The 16964-nt window shown below is 39.7% G+C and overlaps 1 protein-coding gene across 6 annotated transcripts in view; it reads right to left on the bottom strand.

Moving 5' to 3' along the window:
- Window positions 1-645: 645 nt before the first annotated feature.
- Window positions 646-16964, bottom strand: part of LOC119721223 (calcium-activated potassium channel slowpoke-like) — a 100966-nt gene continuing 84647 nt past the window's right edge. For 4 of the 6 annotated variants that reach the window (XM_038191184.1, XM_038191185.1, XM_038191186.1 and 1 more), the window contains 10 exons: window positions 14830-14924; window positions 13147-13224; window positions 11915-11963; window positions 11341-11440; window positions 8137-8358; window positions 6702-6906; window positions 5095-5187; window positions 3466-3596; window positions 2095-2298; window positions 646-1165 (listed from right to left, as the gene is read on the bottom strand). In XM_038191184.1, the coding sequence (XP_038047112.1) occupies window positions 920-1165; window positions 2095-2298; window positions 3466-3596; window positions 5095-5187; window positions 6702-6906; window positions 8137-8358; window positions 11341-11440; window positions 11915-11963; window positions 13147-13224; window positions 14830-14924 (1423 nt within the window). In that variant the 3' untranslated portion in view covers window positions 646-919. Of the gene's footprint in view, window positions 1166-2094; window positions 2299-3300; window positions 3389-3465; window positions 3597-5094; window positions 5188-6701; window positions 6907-8136; window positions 8359-11340; window positions 11441-11914; window positions 11964-13146; window positions 13225-14829; window positions 14925-16964 lie in introns of those variants that run through there. The other 2 variants (XM_038191188.1, XM_038191189.1) reach the window with 2 other exon arrangements.

Genomic DNA, 16964 nt, shown 5'->3' with positions numbered 1-16964 from the left:
AAGACAGCTTCGAGAACTAACCAGCATGAACCATTTTTTGTATACAAAAATAATCATGCATGCTTTGGCAATCACATCATAACTCTGACTCAAATAAATAAAAGCAGAAAAGAAAAAACAATTCTATGTCACTTCGTTGTTAGTCTGAGTGCACGAATTACTGAGCTTTAAAAGTGCAGAAAAAAATGTTAGCAAGAAAATAATTTAAAAAAAAACGGTTATTTGATAAGGGAAATGGATTCGATGTTTATCACAACTTTGTGTACAACTTAAAAATACATTGTAAACAACATTTTCTAGCTGCGGGATAGCAGCCCAACAAATCATCGTGTCTCTCCGGTAGTCCTTCAGTTAGTTAGTTAGTTAGTTAGTAACAAACGTTGACATTGTCTATTGCTCCTACATATTTTGACCGATTTCAACCAAACTTTGTCAAGAGTATCAGTAGCCCAGCCCCAACATGCACATGACCAAACTGGGGTCAAAGGTCATCCTAGGGTCACTGGGGTCAAAAACCTGATTTTTTTTACTCAAAACACTACATCCAGAAATTACATGACACTATCACGTCACTCGTGCATGAACACGAATTCGTTGGCCTGCAGCTTCCAACATCCGATCGAGCATGTTCTGTTAATTACTTGACACCAAAATAGTGCAACTTATTAGGACGTCTTGCGACTTTTAATTACAGAATTTTATAAGATAAACATTGCGCATCTTTTCCTACGAAAAGGATATTCATGTAAAATTGATGAAACGTGATTTGACACCATGCACGAAGCACAAAACAATACATTTTTGTTGCCTGATTATGCTATTGCTACTGCAGAGTGATTGAAGAACAGACTGAATTTCTGAATACAATTTTGCATCTAGGCAATCCTGCCATTTGATTGGTTGATTAAATCTAGCTGGACTATAGATCCGAGCCAATCAGATCCGTCTCTCGTACCGGTATCTCGTTGTTCATGTTCAGGTCTTCAAAGTGCTTGAGGCAGAAGATTCGGTCCCCGCTCATAAGCTCAAACTCCTGGGAGGGGTTGGTGATGACGTAGCGCTTCCCGGACGATTTGCCCGAGATGATGAGATTGCGATAGATACCCAGACATAGGATGCCACTCTCCAGCCCATGGAGGAACAGGGAACCATACGTGTGGCCGTCCTGACCGGTAGAAAACATAGGCAACAAATACTTGAATACCATGAATGATCAACCTTTAAACACATTACTTTAAGAAGAGTTTTTGCATCAGGAAGATTTCAACTTAGAATTGGTTTGACCTGGCAAAACTCACTTGTCAATTGCCAGTTTGAACCATAGAGCTATATTAAATTACTAGAGCGCTAACTCGATGTACAAAGTAATGCCTGATGGGCGCATCCATGTTTGTACACAAACCTATGGAGAACTAGAAATTTTGTGCGGCTTTTGTACGGCTATTTGCATATCTGCGTTTGTCTTCCATACCAGTGCATTATCAAAGCCGATACGCCCAAAACCGAAACGAACGATCAGCAAATGAGCGTTTCATTTTGCTCTACGCAAACAGCGAAACCCGTGCACGTATTCGCTGCATATGCTTTTTGCCGTGACGTTTTTTGAACTGTCATGACACGCTTAAGTTGTTTGCGTACATGTACATGTATGTTTTACTTGCCCATTCATTGCATGTAGAGTACACTTTTAAATTTCAATCCATCTAATTTCAATATGTTCTACAAACACGCACATGAATTCAAAATGTCTGCGCCCAGGACGGCTTCAAAGCGTCTCCGCGCGCAAGAATGAGGAGTTGGCGCTCTAGTAATTTAATATAGCTCTATGGTTTGAACACACAGCATGTGGGTCAATCTATAAATTTGGGGTCTACTTTATTTTCTTGTCCCTGTTGCATCTGACAGCTATGATTTTATAATTCTGATGCACTCCTTAATGCAGTCTTCCTCCAAGAGTGATTATGAATAGCAAACTACCTACCCAACAAATTTGTTTGGAATCATTCTTAATGATACTTGAATGGCAGATTACAAAGTACCAAGGTAACAGGAACAGCATAACAAGTTTTGGTCACAGAGCCCCTCCCCTCATACCTTGCAGTGTTGGAACACCCCCGTGCCGATACTGAGCTGGTCCACTGTACACCTGTCTCGCAGTAACTCCTTGAGTCGGCTTCTACCAATCTGCACTCCTGGGGGTAACTCCCCACCCTCCGACAAGATCTCCTCCAAATCAGCGTTGGTCCCGCCCGTGATCAGGGTTCGGATCAAAGTCAGGGAGTTTGCATTGAAGTATGTCTAGCAAAAGAAGAAAAAAAACATGGAGCTTAATGTTTAGGTTCTAAATAGGATTGAAGTCGAGTCTCTAGTTAAGAACAAATGATACAAATGTTTGTACAAGTGAAAGTGACCTTGGTCAAGCTAGGAACTACCCTGGAGAGTTACTGCACTCATGAGATATCTAGCATGCTGACAGCAAAGGCTGTACCGCAGGCAAACGGCTGAGTCAGATACAGCAAGAAGCTAGGAACTAAGCTAGAGACTTACTGCACTCATGAGGGAATCTAGCACGCTGACAGCAAAGGCTGTACCGCAGGCAAACAGCTGAGTCAGATACAGCAAGGAGCTAGGAACTAAGCTAGAGACTTACTGCACTCATGAGGGAATCTAGCATGCTGACAGCAAAGGCTGTACCGCAGGCAAACGGCTGAGTCAGATACAGCAAGGAGCTAGGAACTAAGCTAGAGACTTACTGCACTCATGAGGGAATCTAGCACGCTGACAGCAAAGGCTGTACCGCAGGCAAACGGATGAGTCAGATACAGCAAGGAGCTAGGAACTAAGCTAGAGACTTACTGCACTCATGAGGGAATCTAGCACGCTGACAGCAAAGGCTGTACCGCAGGCAAACGGCTGAGTCAGATACAGCAAGAAGCTAGGAACTAAGCTAGAGACTTACTGCACTCATGAGGGAATCTAGCACGCTGACAGCAAAGGCTGTACCGCAGGCAAACGGCTGAGTCAGATACAGCAAGAAGCTAGGAACTAAGCTAGAGACTTACTGCACTCATGAGGGAATCTAGCACGCTGACAGCAAAGGCTGTACCGCAGGCAAACGGCTGAGTCAGATACAGCAAGGAGCTAGGAACCAAGCTAGAGACTTACTGCACTCATGAGGGAATCTAGCACGCTGACAGCAAAGGCTGTACCGCAGGCAAACGGCTGAGCCAGATACAGCAAGAAGCTAGGAACCAAGCTAGAGACTTACTGCACTCATGAGGGAATCTAGCACGCTGACAGCAAAGGCTGTACCACAGGCAAACATCTGAGTCAGATACAGCAAGAAGCTAGGAACTAAGCTAGAGACTTACTGCACTCATGAGGGAATCTAGCACGCTGACAGTACCACAGGCAAACAGCTGAGTCAGATACAGCAAGGAGCTAGGAACTAAGCTAGAGACTTACTGCACTCATGAGGGAATCTAGCACGCTGACAGCAAAGGCTGTACCGCAGGCAAACGGCTGAGTCAGATATAGCTCTGTGTCTGGATCATCTTCATCGTCGTCATCCAGAAACTGCACATTGATGTCATTCACTGCGAGGAAAATACAAGATCCAAAACGTTCAAAATCACTGTGAGCTTTCAAACCAACCATCATAAAACTATTTCTGTGCAGTCAATTTTTTTTCTAAAATAACAATTTCAAGTCATTAAAATCTTTCTATTGAGCTTTCAAAAACATCACAATACAAATTTAGTTCTTGCATTTTTAAGATCATCCTGTCATGCTTAAAGGGCTAGTTCTCTTTATTTACTCAAAATGAATCCAAATCCTAATAAAGCAAAGATATTATGCAATGAAGCTAAACATTAATACAAACTTTGAAACCCAAAATTCAAGTTAAAATGCAGATTTGGAACAAAATGGAACAAATTGGAGTCTTTGCATTTTTCTCACGGGATGATGCCATTTAAAGGAAAAACAGAGGGCTCAAGTGATCTCAGTTTAGTGGGTGGGTGAATTATTAAAGTAAAAGGTATCACTTATTAAGATATAACAAGTTAAGGCTTATTCAGAGCTCAAATTCCGAGTTATGTATCTTGCAGAAAACAGGACCAGTAGCTCAATTTCTTGTTGCCAGATCACAAGTATTTTCACAAGACTAGTCCCAAATGAGAAACAAAATTGGTAATTGCAAAAGTGCTTCTTTCGTTTGTCGTATAGACAGCTTCAGATATCAACTTGCAGTTTGGGTCAACCATAATTTGGTCTCCTGGTCCAAATAAGTTAGACCGTCGATCTGCTCCATGCAGAGATTGGTAGATGGGGCAATCAGATAGAATATGGTCTACAGTTTGGTCTGCAGTCCCACATTTACATGGTACTGTCCACGAGGCCCCACTTGGCCATGTTGGCTCTGAAGCGCGCCTTGCCAGTTCGAAGGTGGTTTAGTCTTGTTTAGTTCATTTTTAGCCACAGAATGCCTTAAAAGCTATAGTCCATCATTTGCAGCTATCCGAAAAGTAACTGGTGTAATTATTGTTGAAAAACATACTTGGTTGAAAGATAGTAAGGGGACTAAACTTCCTGTGAAATTATTCTTTCTGGCAAGCTGTCATTCTGAAGTAATCAACGAAAGAAGGCCTTTCCAACGGTGCTTCTTAAGACGCACCGTAGGAAATTTGAATTAGTAGTTCGATTTGTTATTTGGCGAAGCGCGCGGGCATTGGCACGACACGCGCGCGCGGTTGCTATAATTCGTCGGATCAGTGTGCGACATCGCGTAGCTGCATTCGGCTCAGTGAGAACGCGTCTCGGACGCTGAATTCAGGCCCAATTCAAAACATGATTCAGCAACTTTTGATTTGAAATTGAGATCCTAGAATGCTGTATTTCTCGGAATATACAGCTGAAGCTGAGCTGAAACTTCATCAGGTTAGTTGTTCAGTACCCTTCTTTAGATATTGAGCACTTTTGTTGCTTCAAACGAACAAAATGCACAAATTACAAATGATGGACTATATCTTTAAACTGGCACTTAAAACTATTGTACTCAGACCAGCGGTCCAGTATACAAGCCTTTACATTTACCTAGCTCGGTGATCATTGGCACGGTGATTTTGGGCGAGCTTTGCGTGAAGAGGCTCCTCTTGATGCTACCGCCGTTCAGTCTAGTCGGCGACTCTGAAACAACATGAAACGGCAATCAATAGTTTGGGGCTTGTGAGTGACAGCTAAGGGTGGCTTCTGAGTAGTGTCTGCAGAGGGTGTGGAGGATTGGAAGGATTACTTGATTGAGGTGGCGCCAAGGTGGCGCCAAGCTTGACACGCACATGTTGCACATGCTCTAGAATCAAGGTGCACATTTGATTTGTAAACCGTACTGGTTTTAAAGGGAATAGACAACATTTGCAAACATCGAAAAATAAAACTACCAAGTTTTTACGAAATACCTTACTTGGATGTTGGTAAATGACAGTCTAAAGCATCCTGTAAAATTATGGCACCTGGTGTGAAGTCATTTTCAAGAAAATGGTATTTTTGTATACATTTCCAACAATGGTCGGCCGACCACCGTTGGAAAATCCTAACTATTTTTCAACTACTGCTCTAAATTTACAATTTTTGTCGGTCCAAATTTTGTTTGCTATTGGTTACATGTTCATGAACGGGTGCAGGCCAGCTACAACTGGTTCCCTTACCTTACAATTTTCCGGCATCTATAAATTGATCCATTTTATCTTTAGTGGAGTCAGGGAACCAGACTACTTGAACATTTTTGTTTTTTCTTGGTTTTTCCAGCATTTTCGAACACGAAACTTCAAACATGTCAGTGTAACAATATTTGATATATTTTACTAGCCCCTCAAATAGTTAATTTCTGAAAATTACAGCAAAAGCCAATGATGTACATTCCCTTTAAAGGTGCACATTTGTATGCAGATCGCCAAAATTTAGTATTTCAAATTAAGGTCTTGGTCACAGAAAATCTTACATTTATGGAAAAAAATGTTTTAAAACACAATTTAATTATCAACAGCTCGATTTTTGAGAGTCAAAATATTGACCTCCGAAATTCGTTCTTGCATGGTTCTTGCAAATTAACACAAAGATTCGCAGTTTTTAGAGGATGGTTGTGTGGACATTTATATCCCACTTTTAAAATGCTCTTTCCAGTTGATATAATTTTGTTTAAAATGTGTTTTGTAGCCCAATTGGACATATGTACCTTTAGGTTATAATAATAATAATAATTTGGGAGGCTAATCATCCTTACTCGCAGCTGGTACGCTGAATTGCGAAGGACGCAGTGGTCGGGCTGCTGGCACGTAAAGGCACCTATGACTGCCGGCCACATCAACCCATATATGATCACGGAGCACAGCCTGAGATCAAAAGTGTTTGATTTTTCCGGAGGGAGGAAAACTGGAGGGCCCGGAGAAAAACCCTTGTGGCACAGGAGAGAACCAATGCACAACTCTACTCACATGTGATCTGCGGCCAGGATTCGAACCGTGGTCACCTTGGTGAGAGGCGAGCATTTTACACACAAGCCACCCATTGGTTGAAGCTATTTAACTGAATGAATTTTAACTGAATGAATTTGAAGCTGGTCAACAAAGAGGTTTGGCAACACTGCATGAGGAAAGTCGAGGGAAAGTCAGTGGGTGCCACATTAGGGACTCCACTATACTAACCAGCTGCATAGGCTGCGATGATCTTGGAACGTCGGCTGTGAGCTCCCGCCGCCATGATTGATTTCAGATTCAAGGAGGATAAGATTGTCTCTTTGTCTTGCAGTCCCTGCTCGATGCTGTCCCCTAAGTTGGCTGACAGAATGACGCACATGGCACTCTGGTGCACGTTGACGTTACGCATGTCAGCGCGACTTAGCGGCGAACCCTGTCCATGACGAAACAATTTTAAAATTTAAAAAACATACATGTACAGTTATGCCTAAATAGCTACCTTTTTTTATTTGCATTTTTAGTCATTTACGTGTTGTTTCTTAACAAGGCTTACAGTTTTTGAGCAGACCAAAATATGCAAGGGAGACGAAACGGAATGAATGTGTGCCTATTTCAAGGCTGTTTTAGACATGTTAGAAATCAACTATGTTTTTACATATTAAAACGTACTGTCTAAATTTGTTTTGTTTTTTATTGTACCGGGGTAATTCAATATTTTCAGCTCTGAGTCAAGAGATAGAATGAACAGAGCAGAAATATGAAAACATTGGGTGAAGTTACCAAAGTGGATTTGAAGAGTCTATTTATTTAGTATTAAGGTCTAAAACACTCATTGTCTACCAAACAAAGAAGACACATATATCGATTACCACACATCAAACTTTGCAAAAGTTTGCTACTTTAGGAGCTTTCATTAAGAAGTTTAAGGAAGATACTTTAATTAAGAACATGAAGGAGGGACTCTATCCGAAAGATTGACTGTTGAAATTGCTCAGAATGACTCCAGACTCTTGTCAACGGAAAATTAATACGTTTGCTTCAAATATAGGTTTTCCCAGCCAATTCCTAAAATGTTCATTCACTTCTGAAAATCGGTCATTCATTTTCGTCTGAATTTGAGAATCACTCTGAACAAGCGTTTCATTTTCAATACCACAGCATTCGATTCCATTTCAGTTCAATCAATTAAGTGATTGAGCAGCACGTTTCGTTTATGGTCATTCAGATTCGTTTACAAGACTTCCTTTTCGCTTTTAGATGGCAATTTCAGACATTGGTCATTCTATTTCACTTTTAGTTTAATGTTATGTGATGCAATCTGCTATTTTGAATGAGAAAAACGTACTTTTGATTGCACATTCACGAAATTGTATGCCAGAAATCTGCGCGAAAAGGTATGCTTACGTAAAAGAATGCACAGATAACGTAATTGGCCGTCTGTTTCTCAAAACCAAATGCACGGACAATGAAAACGATTGAACTTTCGTTGAATTGAAATGGGATTAAAGACGTGCATTCAAATTCAGACGAAAATGAATGACTGATTTTCAGAATTGAGTGAACATTTTAGAAAATTGGCCGGGAAAACTTATATTATCTGGTTTGGCACGACACTGAAACGCAAGTCTGAGATGAGTATTAATGATTGTAAGTTGCGACTTACACTACAGACAAAGACTTTGGGAAAGTTCATAATCTTGTCCCACTCCCGCTCGATGTACTTGATGTTGCCCAGGAACACAATGGTCTTCAGGTCTTCATACTTGAAATTACTGGCTCTCAGCGGCATGACAAAGTTCCTGATGCCGATCAGAGGTGACAACTCATCCCCGAAGAGACAGACGATCACGTGATTGACCAGGTATCGACGCTTCTGGGCTGATGTCTGTAGAAAAGATTTCAATAACATGCGACAGGGTCAGAAAACCCAAAAACTGAAAAACTGTGTTTAAAATCAAAGACTAGTTATCTGACCTCGTTGTTGGCAGTTTATTTTATAGAGTGAGAAATTACAGAAAATCAGTATTAGAAAAATGTCAAGTGCTTGTTCAGTAAAAGTTCGCTTTCCAAAATTAGTTTCTAAAAGGTTTGGCGTTTTTCAACTCCAGCATTAGCCCCTTAGCACTTGTATTGGTTGTGGAATGCTCGAAGAGGTTGTGGAATGCTCGAAGACATTTCCGTCATTTTTCGGGTATATGTAGCCTAAGGTGTGATGAAATAAAAACGAATACAAAAGGTACTTTTGAGAGCTGTTTTTCAGGTCCTGTTTCGACCCGAACGTGCAATTTGTGTAAAAGTTGTCGTTGGGGGCAGCAAACAAAACATAGCAAATCGTGACGTAATAAACAGGACTCCCTATGCAGCGAAGTGTAAACGAGTCCTGTTTATTACGTCACGATTTACTATGTTTTGTTTGCTGCCCCCACCGACGACTTTTACACAAATTGCATGTTCGGGTCGAAACAGGACCTGAAAAACAGCTCCAGGCCTTCATTTTTAGAAATTCGTGGAGCTCAGTTAATCGCTCTCCTGGGAAATCCGAGGAGCTCAATTTGAGCACCCAAAACTGCTCTCCTGGGAAGTCCGAGGAGCTCGATTTCATGTTTTGTGCTCAAAGTAAAAAATAAATCCAAATCATTTCCTGAAGCCTTTCATGTCATGCACACACACTTGCATCAGAACTGAGAAACAGATGCGACTGTTCACTACAAATTGAGTGCTTAATCCATGTCAATTTAACAGGTTTAAGTTTTACTTGTTTGTGAATCATCCTGATGTGGAAATAAAAATGAAAAACAAATTGGAGTTGACTTGTGGTTCTTTAGTGTTTCTATTTTGTTCTATTTTACTTCGTTTTTATTATACTCACTTTATTTTATTTTTACGCACAAACAATGTCAACGTGCACGGGTGGCCAGTTGACTGGCCGCGCTTGCGGGCATATCCCGGTAGTCGACACACGGAAAATCGCTCTGCACTCTATCATTGTGGGACAAATGAGCTCGACCTTTCGTAAGGTATTTCCAACCCAAACTTGTCAAAAATGAACGCTAGTTTCTTGTAGATGTACCGGAGATCATTCAAAATGCCGTTCAAAAACTCTGGCTCCCTTTGGAATATCATAACTTCCAGAAAAACGGTGTAATTTCACATAGGCCTACCCACTGTTGTCTGGCTGCACAGTATTAGATCGCGCACAACACAAGTACATAACATTATGTACCGTACGCGTTATGCGTGGGACGGGAACCGTCGCCCACACACCACACTCAACACGTGTGCTTGGGCCGCCCATTTGGAAGCACGTCCATTTTATCGAAAATAGGGGTGTTGGTATTACAAAGTAGGTGGTTTTAATTGCTCAGCCCATCCATTTCATAATTGTTTTGTGTTTTCACTTCATCGGAGGTTTATTTATTTAGTTTTACATTATAAATATTTATAAACTAATTTATAAACTGATCTCAACCGAAATTATTATTTCATTTTATTCACTTAACGGCGGTGCACGTCTGAATGACGATCCTGCCATAACCTTGATCATAATGGAACGTGCTACATGTCGTTGATGAAAAGAAAATGGCTACCATGTATTTGTTGATTTGTTTTGCAACGAAATCGTTCAAACATCGGGATGACAAGTTAAGAAATCAAGTATATGAAATTTGGATTGACAAGATTTTACTGTTGGCTTTTATGTAGACAAAAACTTACAAAAAAGCTTACAAATTTACCCAGGAGCGCTATTATTCGCGCGCCAGAAACCGTGTTAAGGAGCGCGAAGGAGCGCGATCGTGCTAGCGCTCCTTAAAAATGAAGGCCTGAGCTCTCAAAAGTACCTTTGTACTCATTTCATGACAGACACAATATTCGTTTTATTTCATCACACCTTAGGCTACATATACCCGAAAAATTACGGAAATGTCTTCGAGCATTCCACAACCTCTTTAATCTACAGTGTATTATTACATTGTATAGTACTTGATGAATCTTTTAAACCGTTAGGTACTTGGGGGGTTTAGGGCAGTGTTTAAGAGGTATCAGGCAATGCACTATTGGATTAATGCCCATTCTTTAAAATTACTGATGTATTCATCACCTTCCAGATAATACCAAGTTACTTTTTGTTTAGGTTTCAGATTATTAAATATGACTCAGCCTGTTCAATTCTTCAACTTCCAAAAATGGAACTGGCGTTTACAGTGAACATTTGCTCACCACAGTAAAGTACAGATTGTTATCAACATTTCAATTGATTTTAGTAAGGTACTACAATAATTGTGGAAATGGTATACAAATATTGAGTGGATCAGCGTGGAATGGGAGGAATATTATCGCACGGTAAAATCTGGACTTTTCCATTTCACGCGGTGAAGCCAAGTGAACTGATAAAAAATGCAGATTTTACCGAGCGATAATATTCCTCCCATTTCACAATTTAAAGCCACTCAATATTTGTTTTACATGTATATAACCGACATTATATACATGTAGATCCTTGTCATTTGATATATTTGAACTTTTATTTCAATACAAAATTGGTGAAAAAATGTATCTCTCTCTTCCATACCACCCCTTCAAGAAAATGTCTGAACCCAACGCTGTAGCGCTGGCTCTTTGGAACAATACGCGCAACACTGAACATTCACACCAGCATGCATTTGCACACAAATACCGCATCATGGAACAAGACTGATCCTAACTGTTCAATAGTATTTTTCATCCCCATGGGCGGATAGTACTTTTTGAGTCGCGGCGTGAATGACAGTGATAATGAATGACACGTGATGTGAGTTCCACCAATCAAATGACAAGGATCTGTATGTCGGTTATATAAAATGAAATGAGAGATGCTTATGGCACTCACAATCAGAGCGTCTTCAACTGTCCTGGCCGGGGACCAATGAAAGAGACCGGTGAAATCGTAGGCCGGCTGATCGTGATCTGATGATTCTGACAGGTTGACTCTGTAGGAATAACAAATCCAAAGAAAAGTCCAATTACTGGGAAGGACAAGGGTTTGCCAATTTCCTCCAAGTTGGGTTCTTATTATTAACAAAATCAATTTAATTTTTTTCACCCTAAAAAAATGAATATTAACGTATAAATAGGAAAGAGAATTGTATATTGATTCTTTACTTGCAAACAACAATTTGTGATTTCTCTTGCACTGTTTCGTAGTGTGTCAATTTTTTTATCAACAGCACATGTATTTTCTTCGGATATCAAATCTAAGAATTCCGCAGAGTAGGTACATGTATGATGAATGAAAGTCCATACTGTAACTCATACACAATATGCACGCAGTGTGTAACTGTATTCAAGTTATGTATCTCAGAGAATTTATTCCACATACACCACATCGCTCATAATTTGACTCGAGGGAAACACTGCATACCTGCAAGGTGTCGGTACTTATAAGAAATGGCCAGTAAGCTTACCCTTTTATTTTCAATTCTGGTAATTCGCCGCCCGTTGACCTCGCAGGTGCTAAATGGAATAGTCGAAAGAAAATACCCATGAATTATAAAGCTATCACTATAATTTTTTTCAGGCGAAAATGTCTTTTTCTTAAAGGGAATATACAACATTTTCAAACATCAAAAAAACAAAACTACCAAATTATTATGAAATACGTTACTGGACAGTTAGTGAATGACAGTCTAAAGCATCCTGTAAAATCATGGCACCTGGTGTACTGTCATTTTCAAGAAAAATGGTATTTGTGTATCAATTTCCAACGCTGGTCGGCCGTTGTAGTGTAGTGTTGGTGATATTTGATGTGTTCACCAATGGCTGTTAAAGGGGCTAGCTTCAGGTTGGAATTTTTTTTTTAACCTGGTGCCCAGCGATCTGCCACCCACGTCTCACCCACATATGTAATGCGATCAAGCTACACGAGTCGTTTGTGGACCCTGGTCAAATTTTTTTTATTACAGATTTGTAAAGAGCACAATCTCAGCATTACTGCTGTGAAAACCGCATGCTGATACCATCTTTAGTTCAAAAGTTATGGAAGTTGGAACACCAAGAGATGTGATCAACTGATGTGATGAAGTGGCCCTATTTTGGCCTGTATCTCCAAATAAAAATTCCCGACAAACAACTCATTTAGCTTGATCGCATCACATAAGTTTTGGGGCAATTTCATCTTATTTGTTTTGATGTGAGGTCTTATCTTTAGGGTGAACCAAAAACGATCTGATGGTGTTGATCGGTTCATGGTATGTTCTGACGCCATGGCCACTGATTCCAAAAAAAGTATCTCAATATTTCTTATCAACGTGATGGAATCCAATATCAGTATACATGCTGCTAAGAAAATTGCAGCTAAGCATCATTGCACCGTCCCTCTTGGCATGAGACAAATGGGTATCACTGCGCTTCAGTTGTGAATGAAAGGTAGCCAAATAATCTCGTCCTTAAACCAGTTCACACTGGGATTTTTTTGACAAGAACAGAACGAGACGCGGGATTACTTTTCACTCGACCTCATGCCAGGCGGGTGGAAGCCATCACCCTCGGGCAGCACACTCATATTTTCCTCACTTGCTGCGAGCGGGTCGGCCTCGCTCCCTACGTGTTTATCTGTCATATATCCATTCCGAATACCGCAAAACCTTTGCGTGTATACACGGCCTCCGGCGCGAACGGGTTAAAGGAATTATCTTACCTGGCTCGTGAACATCTCCAAGTCTTGTCATCGCTAGCAGTTTGTGTCCGTCTTTGTGGGTGTATTTCTTAGAATGGTCTGATATCACAAGAAAGAAAACAGCAAACGGCAAGATACAGTAAAATTTGTCAAATTGGTAAAGGTGAAGTTATTGAGTAAGTGAAATGTAAATCATTTGAATAAAATCTGTTGTGTATTTTTTTGGCAAATGCCTCACAGAGAAGAAACTTAGTTATAGTTGGTAAAGGAGAACAAGAAAAGGGAGAAAAAAAAACAGCGCGCAAATACATGATCTGATACACTGTGCCCTCTGGAGACGTGTGTACAATAGGGAACAAAAGATTGTATACGTCTCCACAGGGCAATTTCTATAGATGAATACGTCTCCACAAGGTTTTCACGAAATAGATATATGGATTTTACTCAAAAACTAGGAATTTCCAAGATGGGTTGATCCGTCGCAAATGGAAGAGTTTTAGAAAAGGGATATTAAGTCCGAATTTCAGCCAAGGAAATTAATTCTGGTTAAAATAAGAGCATTTTGAAACTTCACTTTTAAACTCGAAAACTTTACTACACAAGAACAAAGAAATGTCTCCACAAGGATCCAAATTTCAGTATGTATGTACATCATTTGTTGTTATCTGAAGTGATGCATAAAAACATCTGCACTAGTAAGCAGGGTGTCATGGGTTCGAGTCCCACCCAAGTAAGATTGCGACTGTTATTCTCACAAACTCACAAGCTGCAATGAGTATACAGTATTCACGAAAGTAACAATGTACGTACACGTCAGTGAAGGGCAAACCCTAAAGCAAATTTTAAAGCCCGGTTCATACTTCACGCGAATGCGAATGCGAAGCAAATTTGACGTCATGAAACATTCACTGCGAAAATATGTTCAACTTTTACGAATTCACAGCACGAATACTTGCCATTACGTCACAAATTCGCGTTCGCTTTCGCGCCGAGTATGAACCGGGCTTAAGACATATTTTTCAGAAAGAAAATTTTACTCTCTCCTTTAACATATAACTTTCATTTGTATTTCCCCAAGTTTGCATGGTAGTGCTAGGCCCTCATTCAGACACTGATAAGCATAGCAAGACTCTTATGTTCCTTTGGGAACTTGTCTCCCCAGTATGTGTCTTAAATGCATTTAGGATCATTTGCTTTTCATGCATTTTGTTCGTTTACAATAATAACACCACTCAAAATCCGAAGATGAACGTTGAATTCAAAACCCTAACCTGTTGAAGTTTCAGCTCAGTGAATATTACAGTTTTCGGGAAAACAGTGAAAAACCATGCACAATTGTTTGATCAGGAAAACACGATTCCATCTATAGCACTCTTTACTAAAAAAATCAGTCAATTTATTGATTTTTTGGAAATCACCTAAATTTCTTGATTTCTTCCAAAAGACAGCAAGCCAGACGGAATAATTGAAGTATGATCTTGAATCCAAGTAGGCTTTTTGATAATTAATTTGGCAAGTTGCTTTTAAAGGGGCACTGGGTCCTGAAATCTCCGAAAATTTCATGTTTTGGATTGTTTACTTAGCCTATTTCAAACACCAGTGTCCCTTTAAGATTTGGGATAAGTATTATGAATGATCCTATATGCCTTCAATACACTAGGACAATAAAGTAAAAAATACGAGCATGAATAATTGGGAACTCACTGTTATCCAAGCACGCACACTCTTTACATTCACACCTCCAAATCTTCTCCACTCCGACGCCTTCACCGTGGCAGGCCCGACAGTAGTAGTATGCCCTGCCGATATCACCAAAAAGAACATTCAATCATCAATGACAATCAGGATTTGTTAAAGCGGGCATACTTCAGAAGCGACCGGGGAATTGAAACTCATTTTGCTTTTAAAATTTGTTGTTATGTACCTGTATATTACGATTTCGGAAATATGACATCCTGAAAAAAGGGAATGTTTTATGTGGTTCTTTGGACGTTTTCATTTTCTGCATCTTAAAGGGAATATACAACATTTGCAAACATCGAAAAATAAAACTACCAAGTTTTTACGAAATACCTTAATAGGATGTTGGTAAATGACAGTCTAAAGCATCCTGTAAAATTATGGCACCTGGTGTCAAGTCATTTTCAGGAAAATGGTATTTTTGTATACATTTCCAACGGTGGTCGGCCGACAACTGTTGGAAAAACTTAACTATTTTTCAACTACTGCTCCAGATTTACAATTTTTTTCGGTCCAAATTTTGTTTGCAATTGGTTACATGTTCATGAACGGGTGCAGGCCAGCTAGACTGGTTCCCTTACCTTACAATTTTCCGACATCTATAAATTGAACCATTTTATCTTCAGTGGAGTCAGGGAACCAGACTACTGAAACATTTTTGTTTTTCTTGTTTTTTCAAGCATTTTTGAACACAAAACTTCAAACATGTCAGTTAAACAATATTTTATCCATTATACTAATCCCTCAAATAGTTCATTTCTGAAAATTGCAGCAAAAGCCAATGATGTACATTCCCTTTAAACAAATCGTAAAATAATGGAGTCACTAAATATGAAAGAAAAATCACTTAGTCTGACACACACACAAATGTGTCAGACTAGGAAAGCAGATGCTTGACAGGAAAACTTTAAATACAAACTAAAATCTTTAACTTTGAGTCATAAACAAAATTCCCCAAAAATACGAAAATAGACACTGCGAAGGGCAATCTATCTGATCTATTGTAAGCTCGGGGGAAAAAAAATTTCAATTGAAAATCAAAATTTTGTTTCTGCCACCTCGATTTTATTTCTCACATACGCAACTTTCGAGTTCACTTTAATACATGAACCTAATTCAGACTGAAAGAAACATAGTTAAATTATCAACAAATGTGACCTGTTCTGTCAAAATCAGACTTTTCTGGGCATAAGGTTAAAAATGATATTTTTGCATATTGTTAAAATAAGTTCTGTTTCCTTTTAATAGGTGGTTTAATTTTTGAAACCGGTCATTCCGGGCAGAGTTATGCTATTTTGAAGTTCATTGGGTCGAAAAGTAGAAAACAGAGAAAATGGACGCGAACGTCACAAAACAGACATTTCTTTAACTGATATACCTTAACAAATCATCAAAAATACTATAATTAGAGATCAAATTAGTGTTTCAAACTTTTATAGTATATTTTAGACATGCTCAGGATTACAAATATGCAAAAATTAGAAAATGGAAAAAAATCACCCCCACAGCGTTTTTTGGCCCTATCTCAATTTCAACCTCTGCCCAGAAGCGTCTGCTTTTGACAGAACAGGTCACAAATGAGACACCCAATTATAAACTCACACCCAATTCAGTAATAGCTGTTATTTCATTTTTAGCCGGAACGTAATAACATGCACATCGGAAGCAGTGGCTTATACAGGATATCGCTGTTAGGGGGGGGGGGGAGCAGATATTCTGCTCAGGAAGATAGCAAGGAATTTTTAGGAAGTCAGCCTGCCATGGCAAAAGAAAATGTTGTGGGGGGGGGGGCTGGACACCAACTGAGTGTTCAAAACAGAAGGAATTGGACACCATAAGACAACAGGTGACACTCAGCGTTCCAGCAAATCATCAAAGCTGTCAAACACCTTTTTTTTAATCTTCGGGGGGGGGGGGGAGAAAGCACCATCCCCACTTTAATACAATGTACGTCACTGATCAGAAGCTAGCAGTCACTGCACGCATGTGAAATTGAAGCTAACTGTGCATCCTCGATGTAGCCACATTGCATTTGCTTCATATTGCACATTTTCATCATCACTGCCCGTTTCTTGACAGCGATCCTTCCAGGCCGAACG

The sequence above is a fragment of the Patiria miniata genome, unplaced genomic scaffold (genome assembly GCF_015706575.1).
Source record: "Patiria miniata isolate m_02_andy unplaced genomic scaffold, ASM1570657v1 HiC_scaffold_13, whole genome shotgun sequence".
Taxonomy (NCBI): domain Eukaryota; kingdom Metazoa; phylum Echinodermata; class Asteroidea; order Valvatida; family Asterinidae; genus Patiria; species Patiria miniata.
This window is presented reverse-complemented; position numbering and strand designations above follow the sequence as displayed.